The sequence below is a fragment of the Numenius arquata genome, chromosome 6 (genome assembly GCF_964106895.1).
Source record: "Numenius arquata chromosome 6, bNumArq3.hap1.1, whole genome shotgun sequence".
Lineage (NCBI taxonomy): Eukaryota > Metazoa > Chordata > Aves > Charadriiformes > Scolopacidae > Numenius > Numenius arquata.
In genome coordinates, this window is record NC_133581.1 from 14,074,032 (window position 1) to 14,086,180 (window position 12,149).

General features: G+C 49.6%; 1 protein-coding gene across 3 annotated transcripts in view; it reads right to left on the minus strand.

Annotated features, from left to right (window-relative positions):
• SLC25A22 (solute carrier family 25 member 22) overlaps window positions 1–12,149 on the minus strand; it is a 51,474-nt gene that overhangs the window by 26,370 nt on the left and 12,955 nt on the right. For 2 of the 3 annotated variants that reach the window (XM_074149000.1, XM_074148998.1), the window contains exon 1: window positions 4,236–4,255. In XM_074149000.1, coding sequence (XP_074005101.1) covers window positions 4,236–4,255 — 20 coding nt within the window. Of the gene's footprint in view, window positions 1–4,235; window positions 4,352–12,149 lie in introns of those variants that run through there. The other variant, XM_074148999.1, reaches the window with a different exon arrangement.

Here is a 12,149-nt window from a genome sequence, read left to right on the forward strand (position 1 = left end):
CACACTGCCTTTCATGACGGTGACAAAATGCTCTGGATAGGGGCATAGACTGCATTACCCACTGGAAGTAGCAGTGGTGAGGCTGGCCATGGCATAGTCGGGTGAAGCTCTGCAAACACATTCATGCCCAGCAGCACTGCAGAGCATTCTGCATCAAGGGGCAATTGCAGAGAGGATCAATAAGCAGCCATGCTGAAAGAGCTGCCTCTCAGCTCCAGGCTTGAGGGAAAGGCAGGATATGAAGACTCAAGGTTTCAATTAGAGGTCACCTTAGGGGAAGCAGATAAAAGAGGGGTGGGAAAAAAAGTAAAAGTCTTTGCCCACAAATGCTAAGCAAACTTCTTTCAGCCTCTGCTCTCCTGCAACCAGAGCTCCTTCCCCCTCAACACCTGCACCGATACAACACACACACGCAGCCGCAGGGCTGGCATAGCTGAAAAAAGGGGTGCCAAGAACATGCAGACCGACCTGAGCTCAGCCCACATCCCCAAACAAGACAGCACTGACCAAGATTAAATCAAGCACGTTAAGAAGGCAGGCTCAAATCAGTGGATAAGCTCAGTGCAGGGCCAGACAGCAAGATCTCACCAGCTCGAGACTCTCTTGCCTCAGGGATCTTCACACTACAGTCTGAGAAGGAAACAGGTTTGCCTGAAAACTCCTATGCCAAACTTGTTCTCAGGACATGGGAAAATTTCGAACAGTAAGATTCACATCATGGTGCTCTCCTTATTTAGCACATAATCACACTGAAAGAGGAGGTTAGAGATGAGATAAAAGCGTGTCAAGATGGAGGCACCACTGGGAAGGAGGGTGTTTCAAGACAGGATCACATCAGCCTCCCCAAATTCTGCTCTGAAGTCACTGCTGGCAGGTCACAGACTGCAAGGCACAACCAGTGCCCCTTTCCAGCCTCAGCACTGTCATCGCTTCTCTAAGTGCCCCTGAAACACCCAGGGCAGGCAGACGCTTGCCTCTCTCAACCTGTTCCAATAGTGAAATCATCACAGGGTTTATATCAGGTTGGAGTGAGACACAGACACATTACAAACATCTTGCCTGCTGGCACCACAAGTGCAAAAGACTCCCCAGTTTCAGCACAGACCCCAGCAATAAAGGGGAATAGTGTGACATGCCTGGGCAAACCAAAAATTTGGGCAACATCAGCTCTCACTCTGTTTGTAGGTGAGAAACCACTGCTCAACACCCCCATCGCACCTGAATCCAACCAGGTTTGCCCATGCGCGCTGCAGAGGAAGACTAGTACAGACAGACTATGTGGCAATATTCGGCGAGATGCGGAGATCAAGTTCCACGTGCAGTGCTGCAGAAATGCAATGCCCTCGATCTCACCTTACAGCAAACTACTGCTGTGGATTTTAGTCTTTTGGTATCAATCTCATTTTGCTAAGGGATGACAGATGCACACTGCAAGGGAAAAGGGGTTTGGGACTTGGCTGCCTGTGACTGCTGCAGACTTGTGGTCACATAGATGGAAGAGATGACCTAAGTGGGAGAGGTGAGGGATTTTGGGCACGGAGAAGAACCTGTGACAGAGGGCACTGCACCTGAATCAAAAGCTTATTCGCTTGTGACTAAGTCATTGCACTTTTCATCTCAGTGCTCTCTACTCTTTTATGGAATGAAAATCCACTGTTCCCGGTCTATTTAGCTTCTGCATGATGGATAAGGGAAGAGCAACTGACACCATCTACCTGGGTTTGTGCAAAGCATTTGACACTGTCCAGCACGACATCCTTGTCTCTAAATTGGAGAGACATGGGTTTGACAGATGGACCACTCAGTGGATAAGGAACTGGCAGGATGGCTGCGCTCAAAGAATTGCCGTCAACAGCTCAATGTCCAAGTGGTGTTCCTCAAGGGTCAGTACTGCAACCAGCACTGTTTAACGTCTTTGTCAGTGACATGGATAGTGGGATTGAGTGCACCCTCAGCAAATTTGCTGACGACACCAACCTGTGTGGAGGGGTCAACATGCTGCAGGGAAGGGCTGCCATCCAGAGGGACCTGGACAGGCTTGAGAGGTGTGCCCATACCAACCTCACGAAGGTTGCACATGCAATGCATATGCATATGTGCATATGCACAAGGCCAAGTGCAAGGTCCTGCACGTGGGTCGGGCAAATCCCAAGTACAAATACAGGCTGGGCAGAGAATGGATTGAGAGCAGCCCTGAGGAGAAGAACTTGGGGGTCCTGGTGGATGAGAAGCTCAACATGAGTCAGCAATGTGCGCTTGAAGCCCAGAAAGCCAACCATATCCTGGGCCACATCAAAAGAAGCGTGGCCAGCAGGTTGAGCGAGGTGGTTCTCCCCCTCTACTCTGCTCTCATGAGGCCCCATCTGGAGTACTGCATCCAGCTTTGGAGTCCTCAGCAAAAGAAGGACATGGACCTGTTGAAGCAAGTCCAGAGAAGGGCCACAAAGATGATCAGAGGGCTGGACCACCTCTCCTATGAAGACAGACTGAGAGAGTTGGGGTTGTTCAGCCTGGAGAAGACGAGGCTCCAGGGGGACCTTATTGCGGCCTTCCAGCAGTTAAAGGGGCGCTGCAGGAAAGATGGGGAGGGACTTCTTATCAGGGAGTGTAGTGATAGGACAAGGGGTAACAGTTTTAAACTGAAAAATGGCAGATTTAGATTAGATGTTAGGAAGAAACTCTTTCCTGTGAGGGTGAGGAGACACTGGAACAGGTTGCCCAGAGAAGCTGTGGATACTCCCCCCCTGGAGGTGTTCAAGTCCAGGTTGGATGGGGCTGTGAGCAACCTGATCTAGTGGGAGGTGTCCCTGGCCAAGCACTGAGGTTGGAACTAGAGATGATCTTCAAGGTCCCTTCCAATCCAAACCATTCTATGATTCTATGCACAGCTACTGACTCTCACTACCTAGGTGCACAGGGCTTAGTGAAATGGAGACAACACAGGCTAGCATACAAATAAAACCATTTGCTCAGTTTAACATCAGTAGGGATAGAAAGGCATCCCAGTTCTCCTAGTAGTCCTCCTCAGCCCTTTTAACTAGTCCCTCTAGCCAGCAAACTCCTGTTCCCACTGCCAAGAGCACATCGGAAGGGCTGGGGCATATCTCGGAGGATGCATCTCCCCCTCCTTCAAAATATCAAGCTTCAAATGGCCATGGACATCTGGTTCTTTTGCTCTGCTGAGGCTATCAGAGCCTGGTGAATCTCATGGTGTGTAAGAGAAGAGTGCCAAGTGCTCTCCAAACTGGGTAACTGATGATGGTCAAATCTATGCACTCAACAATGTTGTCTTGTTATCAGCACAGCTCAGGACTGTTTTGATTTGCAGAAGGCAAGCATGCAGGAAAATATCCTAATCATAGCAAATGCTAAGAAGGGGCAGCCCTTTTGCCTGCAGCACTCAGGCAAGTCCTGGCCCTCTGTCACTAGGTTTCATTCATCCACTGACCCTTCCTGTCTTGAGCTGATAACTTGGAAAAGTAGATGTTAGAAGAGGGCCACAAAAAACTCATGAGAACCCCACAGCATGTAGGAGTCATTTATCTGGGGCAACTTCACAAGCAACAGAAAGTTAAACCCACATGCAGGACTGTGCAGATCCATTTGTCACAGCTCTTAGGAAGCTAAGGGTACAACTTTATCTTTCCAGAAAACACAACCCAATTCATTTGCAGGGAGGACTCAAATCCAGCCTTTGCATATGCCAGGACCAACACTCTTAAGTTCCTGCTGTGCACTTAAGTGTCACTATTTATTGTTGGTACTTCATGTTCCTGCAACCACTCAAGCATTGACTGGTTTTAGAAGGGCACAAGGCTGCATCTATGTGGACTTTGTAATTACAAGCACTGCATCCTTGGCTGGTCAAGGAGCTGGCTTTGCTCCCTTGATGTCAGCAAGCTGAAGTCAGCAGGTCAAGCTGACCTTTGAAAGAGGAAGCAAAAAGGAACCGACTCATGAAGGGTAAAAAGCAGAGGTCAGAAAGAAAAAGGCAGTGAGAAAAAAAGAACTGAAGAAAGCAGAGATGTTTCAACATGGCAAGGACAGAAAATAAGAGAAGGTTTTAAAAAAGCAGGTAAAAAAGGGGAAGAGAAGGAATCAGAACTGTTTAAGGCCAGAAGAGATGATCAGGTGATCTCCTTGAGCCTCCTGTATCACAAAAGGGATTAAATTTGAAAGACTTTAAAAGAAAAATCTAAAGCACAACCAACAGCTCAATTTTTTTTAAAAGTTACCTGATCTGTTTATCAGCCATTTAATTCAAACTTGATCTTGTTAAGAAATGAATCTGTTCCTTCAAATCCTTCCTTGATTTCTTTTTCAGTGACTTCTTTTCCACTTCAGTTTCTTCCTGGGAAAGGAAGAGAAAGACATCAAGGAGACAAAGTTGAGACATTTATGCTCTTCCTGAAGCTCAGGTCCTACTGGGCAGGCTGCAGGGTGAGGCCAGCTGAGAAACAAGTGACTTAAGGGAGCACCTGGTCTCCTCAGAGAGGAGACTGAGCTCCAGAAGGAGCCTTATAAATTGTGTGTGTGTGTAAATATATAAAATATAAATATACAAGCACATATAGAGGGAAGAGCTGCCAGCATCACAATGCTCCAGCAGCACGTGAGGAAGAGCAGCAGCCAGGCATTGCATGTGCTCTTGCACAGCATGCAGGACAGCAGTACCTGTCACAGCTCTTGAACTCCAGGGAGCGTTTCACACTACACCATGTGGACCTCCAAACCTCTGCAGGTCCACCCAGCCACACCAAGAAAATCACATGTCACTGCAAGACCCACTCAGCACCTCCCTCCAACAAATACATGCTGTTTCTAAACGACAGTCTTCAAAAACGTGCTCCTCCAGTGGTTACAATCCTTCCTCTATTTCCCAGCCCAAACAGACAGTCCATGCTCAGTCTCGTGCCAACATCATCTTTTAAGTGGTGCCTCTTCCTCCCCAAGCTACTGATGTGACTTTGCCCTTTGGACCACTGATTTCAGCCCAGTGCCTACTGGCACAGCACTGAAGCTCCCAGTCTGCAGGGAACAGTTCTCTCTAAGACTCCTAATTGCTACTGTTTAATGAGAACTGGTAGAAGCAGCCACGCAAAGAAATCTGGACACCATTTCAGAAGCAGCCACAACCTTCGGCTTTCTGGAGGTGTCCTTGTCTCCTCCTCACCTCCAACCTGGGAATCAGGTGCCCCATGCTTTCATCAGGCATCTCAACAGCACTCAGCCACTGTCCTCCCTCTCCCCTTCCAGCTGCCACCTGGGTGGCAAGCCAGAAGCGGAGAAGATATCTTTGCCCTTTGCCTCTGGAATGGAATTTGCCCCTTAGTTGCAGATTTCCTAAGCCATACAGAATCTCACATCCAACAAGGTAGCTTTCAGGCTGACGCTTCTGCTCTGGAGATACAACCTGAGAGCCGGAGGTGTTCCTGAGAATAAAAGGTCCCTGAAAGTGTAAAGAGCTGGTGATTGTGCAAACAAGTACGGGAAGGAGAGGTGGTGAGGTTACACACGTTCAGCACTGACCTGCTCCCCTCCCCATTGCATCAAGTGCCAAGGATAGGGCAGCATGAAAGCATTTGCACAAGTCCCATGCTTGGGCAACACAAGACTAAAACTGCCTTTTCTAGAGTCCCACATTCAGCCAAAGCCAGGAGAGAACCAGCACATAAAGCTCGCTAAAGAAAGGGGCTCATCTCCAGAACACTGCACACGAACCTCACCCACTACACTGAACTATTAGACCTCCCATCCCTTCTGTGATCCCTCTTCAGACAGTTTACTTGTTTGACTAATCTATGGAAGCAGACCTTAAAAATCTCCAGATCAGCTAAGTCTGCATTTTCTGAGTAAAAAAAAAAAAAAAAAAAAAAAAAAAAAAATCACTTACATGTTTTTCTGCACATCCACAAGAGTATTTTGTTTTCAGGTTAATCCAATTCTCTATCAATTTAACCAGAATAAGACCAAAATATAAAACTATAGGGAAAACAGTTGCTGAAAGCCTGTAACCCTGGCATAAACAAGCCCTAAACCATGAAAACTCACTTGATAACGTCTATACCCTCAATAGGATATTTGTGTTCATTGAGGCAGCAGCTCTGGAGAAATACGTGCACTGAGTGGCCCTGACGCCCTGCTCCAAGCTCTGACAAACTTCCCTGGTGTTAACCCTGCTGCACCCTTCCCTGCGGAAGGGCATCCAGGAATTCAGGCACTCATCACAAAGGACAACGCAAGAGATGACAGCAAGGCTGCTAATATTCACCACTGACTGGTAGCGAGAGACCGAGATGGACACACAAACGTACCACAGGATTGTTTGTTACCTGCTAACAGAAGTAGGGTGATGGGGATGGGAGAAGATGCTACCACACCGAGAGGTACTTGGGACAGCTGGGTTTAGCCCTCTCCTCCTTTTTTTCCTTTTGACTTTAGGCTTCAGCTCTCCACCTGCTTGGTAACTGCAGAGCCCTTCCCAGCTGTCTGACCCAGCTGGAAAACTGCTGCTGGTCCCAGCAGGGAACAGATGCTCCTGATGAAGCTGCACAGCAGGAAGGGGTAAAAAACAATCTTCCTGGGTTTAAAATCAGACAAAGTTACGCGTTTCCTTGGCGCTGGCTGCTGTACAGCCAGCAAATGCCAGGACTAGTATCATCTCCCCTAACAAAAGCTACTCAACCCATGGACGAGCGAGGGGAAGTGAACAATGTGATCATTTTACAGCAGACACCAGCACTTGATAACTGTTTATACAGCACATGGCACAGCAGCGCCCTGAATGTCCGTGGCCAGGGGATTTTAGTGCATTAAGGGATTTTAATGCACTGAAATGGAAAGCTTATTTGAACTTTCTTTGTTTAAACAGAGCTCCAACAAATGACCATTTGCAAAACAAATACAAAATCACTACAAAGTCTATCCGAGCACTTTGCTGTGATCTACAGAACTCCGTGAGTCCCATAAAAGATGGTGAATGATGAAGACTGAAGTGCCCTGGCAAGTTCCCTGACTGAAGCCCAAGTGTTCCTGGGGAAAGCCAGGCCTCAGCCTCTTCCAAGGCAGGAAAATAGGTGGTGCAGTCCTGCAGCGCGAGAGGAGGAAAAACACAGGCTGGGAAGAGAATGCTGGCAATTTTATAGGATATTTAAAAAACAAACCCAGAACAACATTATGTATTTAACCTAGAAAGAAAGAGATTAAATAAAGACCCAAGTCTATCTCCCCAGGAATACAGTGCTCTCAGGAGCCAAAATATGCAGACAAAAGCAGGCAAGCAAAGCTTCTGCAGCCAAGCAGGTGTGTAGCTCCAGGGCTTCCTCTGGGAGCAGGATCAGGGAGCAGGGCTTGCATCTTCCCAGGAAACCTCCCATCAGCACCCGCATTAGCGAAGCGGAAAAGCCAGCAGCACCAAAAAGGTGCTGATGCCTCAGAAAGTCTTCATATGGTTAAACTTCACAGGCAGGCAGACAATGGCACTGCTGGAACTGGGAACCTGCATGGCACAAGGAGCAGAGGAACCGGGAGGAAATTAGTAGCAGGTGGGCAGGGGAAACAAGAGCTGCCAGAGACCCACCTCAAAGCTGAAGAGGCTAAGCAGTTCTCACGGAGGGGGAGGTCCTAAATCAAACATCCCATGATTAAGAGAGCAAGAGCTGCATGAGCAATTAATTACGTGGCGTTAATTCCTTCCTAGAGCACTGTTAACACAGCTAGGCATGGATTAATGCCCCATTACTCGCACACCAGGACATCCCTTCTACATTTATTAAAATGATCAAGCAAATTAGTTTCAGAGCGACGTGCACACCACAGCACAGGGAATCGCCTCCATGCTAGGTGGAGAAGTGGTGCAAACAGCCCGAAGCTCATGCTGCCACATGTAGATAGGCCAGGAGCCTCCTCAACCCAGGCTCTCCCTTTTCTCAGCTCCCAAAATCCAGCTCCAGAGAGCGACAGAGCAGCCAGATTGGGGGTACCACCACACAAACCTAGCCAGCTTTGGATGTATCTGGTCCTCACAGCCTCAGCCACTGGCAAAATGGTGCTATTTTGCTCCCCTTCCTTGCCACACACGCTCATCCACCTATGCTACCCAGACAGTAAGGTTTTCTCCAGGATTTGCATACTGCAGACCTGCTGCACTTCCGATCAGCCTGGGGCATGGGGCCGGACTCTTAACCTTTGGTTCTCGCCTTATCACCTGAAGGAAAAGTGCTTATCAGAGAATCACAGCCCAGCCTGGGGCATGAAAGGGAGCACACAGTTTCATCACATGCCATGTGTGCTACCAGCAAGCTTGGATGGAGATACAGGCATGCAACACCTCCACAAACTAAGACATCATGGAAGAAGGAACAGGTTAAGCTTACCCATGCCTCTTTGACCACACTCATAGCATTTATTGCCACTGCTCTACCCAGTCTGACCTTGGGGATCCCCACAGCTCAGCAGTCTCCTTCTTACCCTGCTCTCCCTCTGCCAGCTGCTAGAGCCACTGCTGGCATCCTCCAAGCCAGCTGCAGGCTCCCAGTCTACCACCTTCCCCAGTCCTGCCATCAGCCCCCCCGCCAGAGGCTGGCTCTTCACCATCTCTCCCATTTCCAGACTCTCCCCTCCCCAGCAGCCCCACCCTGCAGCCGAGCGCAGCCTCTCAGGTGCAGACTGTCTGACATGCCGATTTATCTGAGGGCACACAGGCTGGCTGCCGTTTTGAGAGAGGACCTTTAGCAAACGTCAGCTGGCATTGTGGCTGAAGGAAGCAAGCCCGTCCTCTCCCTACACCCAAACGTGTATTCCCATCCCTGCTTTCATGCCAGCACAAACATTTGTGCAGAGCGGTCAGGCAGGGATGAGACAGAACTGGAGGCCAGCACATGCTGGAGCCGTCACTGAAAGCAAACATTCAAACTACAACCTTGACTTGAAAATAAATAGCAGAAGGGGAAGACAGGACTCCCTTCCACATATTTCCATTTGTCTTGGGAACAGACAAACTCAGTGCCCCAGCGAGAGAAGCCAACATCAAGAAGCAGGGCTCAGAGGGTGAGAGGAGGGAGCAAAGCCCTGCCAGCATCCAGTATGTTGAGAGGACACAGCCATGCGACCTCTCACAGTCAGAGAAGGGGTGCAGGGGGTAGCAAGCAGCAACTAGTACCTGCTAGGAGAGGAGAAACCCTCTGGGATCAGCACACTGCTTTCCTTCACAGCACAAGAGCATTTGAAGGTGCAGACACCCTGCCAAGTTTTGCTAAGTACTGAAGCAAAGCTGTCATTGCAACAATGAAGTTTAAGGCGTGCAAACTGAACTGCAAGTTCAGTTTGAGAAGAACTGAGAGAAGCTGCTTTCTAGACGCACGCTGGGCACAAAGCACACAAGGGAGACGGCACCAGGAAATCTCACCTGGGGAGAAGTTGTCAACTTGGCTCTTGCCTGCTTAAGACATTCTGGGATAGAGGGGACGGAGGGAATCGGTGGCAGCTTCCATCTCTGCTGCTTGCTTCCCCTTAGGCAGGGGCTGCCATGAATTTCCTTGCGGCACCACACAGGGCATTAGTCCTCAATAAAACAAAGTAGCTCTCAAACAACACTGGTGGATGTCCCCCCACTGTCACAGACTGTCACCTCTCCAGCTGTGCAGCGGGACAGCCAGCAATCCCTTCCTACCGTTCTGCCACCAGACAGAAGCCCCGGGGCTGCAGACGCAAACTCACCTGCCTCACAGTCACTGGCCAACTATCCCCGTACCAAGCTGGGCTTTGAAAGCACCAAGCCCAGGTCAGGTCCCCCCCTTTGCCTCAGGTGCAAAAAGGCCAAAGTCCCAGTGGGGAGGTGCCAAGCCACCTGCCTGTACCATTGGCTGCTTGCAGTCCTGTGGGGACGAGCTCAGTGGCACAGTGCCCACTCAGCTTGCAAGACAGCAAGGATGCTGAGCCACAGCACGCAGGGCACTTGCTCCTCCTTCCTCATCCCAACGGGCCCCGGCAAGAGCCCTCAGCTCTTGCAGCCCTATCCGTCCTCCACAACTTACCTCTGCCTTGTGGGGTGTCCCTCCCTCTGGCTGCTTGGGATGGGTGCCCCAGGCGCCCTCCTGTCTACAGCCCAAAACACCAGAGCACATTCACAGTGAAAACAGTCAGGCTGGCACCCTTGCAAAACAGCAGGCAAACTTTGCCCTGGTATCTGGCCTTCACGCTCCTTGCAAACTGGGCTCAGCCTGGGAAGCCTTAACTTCTCCATGCTGCGAGATCTTATGACGATAGAAAGCAGTCTCTAAACATCTCCCTCATGTCACAAAGAAATAGACAAGTTCCCTGGCACTGCAGGATGGTCCCCAGCCCCAGGGCACGTTATAGAAGTGTTTGGCTTTGAAAACACAGGTGGTGGCAGTACAGATTTACTTGGAAGCCCACTGAGGGGAAAAAGAGGACCAAAACTCCTGGTTAGCGGCAAAGGCTCCTGAGCTCTCATTTCAGCTCCATCACTGACTTGACCTTTACCTTCAGACAGGATTTCCAACCCCAACTGCCAGTCTGAGGAACACCCTGCTCCCATGACAACATTCCAGCTTAGGAAAAAACAAGCTGAGTCCAACATCTTAGCAAAGGTACTTAGGTACTTACCCACCACATCCTTTACCCATCCAGACCATTGTAGTTACCTGTATTGTTGCAACAGGAGAGGAGCCACAACAGGGCCATGGTGGAAATGTCACAGAGGACAACCTGCAAGCTCCTGGGAGTACAGCAATGTCCTATATTCTTACACTGCATGCACAGTGTTGCAACTATCGTTTCCCTCAGGATTTATTTGAGATTACAGGAAATTGAGAGACCTCATTTACCTTCCCACAAAAGCAGTCAAGAAGACCAAACAAAGACAGCAGAGACTGGCCTCAGGAACACAGCCACCTCCACCACTCTGCAAAGAGGGAGAGTGCTCAGCACCCAAGGGCTTCTTTGGAGAGGTCCAACCAACCCTCCCTTCTCAGAGACAAAAGTCCCACTGTGTGCTGGAGGCAGCTCTCTCTCCAGATCTGCCTGCTGGCCTCAGTCAACAGGGCCACCTCAATGCAAAGCAGAAAAGTTACTGAAGACATCAGACAGACACTTTACTGCCCTAGCAACAGCCCCTCTGGCTGCTTGGCCTCAGCCACACTGGGAAAAGCCAACCCACCTGTTGACTCCAAAGCAAGGATCAGAGTGAGTGGAGCAGCAGGTATTACTGGAAAGGAAAGGTAAAAAAGAGTAGGGAAGGACATGGGGATCCTCCTTCCTCCAGGCAGTAGGAGCAGGAGGAATACACCCACTTTTCCCACACTCTTCCCTCCCATCCTGCTGGAAGCAACAGGCTGACCCCCGACTCCCAGTAGAGAGTCATGCAACTTTGCCTGCTTTGCTGAGAAATTTTAAGCAATAAGTCACAACAACAAGCATCTTCCAATACCTCTGTGAGAGCTAAGGCTTGGAGAAAGGCCTCCAAAAAGCACTGTCAGCAGCAAGAGAAGTGCCTTCCTGACCTGGAGAGCTTTTCCAGGCCAAACAACCAGCAAATTGCTTAGATTAGTGCAGAAGCTGTTTGCCTTATTGCTTAACAGGGGAGTCCAACAGAGGCCTTTCCTTGCACCAACACGATCTCTCCCTTAGCTCTACTTCAGGACAGCTCAGGAAAGAGAATCCACCTCACAGGTCCTAACATCAGATCACACTCCAATTACCAGAGCACATCCCACTTCGGACGGGCAGAAAGGTTTGCAAAGGACAACTGCTCAATGCCAAGCCATCTGCATTTAAGTCAGACAGAAAGACTTGAGGAGCAGGCCTATGTTGATCTGGAACAAATGTCAGATACACCCTTTGACTTTGCATGTCTTGGGAAACTGCCATGGATCAAGAGCTGTAAAGTTGACATTCACCTTGAAGCTGGGCTTGGGTATCAGTACTGCAGCACAAAAGGCCACAACACAGATGTGGGACCTGTTAGTTTAGGGGCTGCACAGACCTTCAGTCAAGGACAGTCCCTGTCCTGGAGGTTTTTGCAGCTGCACTGCAAGACAAGAAGAGCAAGGACAGCCATTAGAAGGAGAAGTGACTCACCCAGGGCTCACACGGCAAGTCATGCTGTCCAAGATACTGAGGCTGCCAAG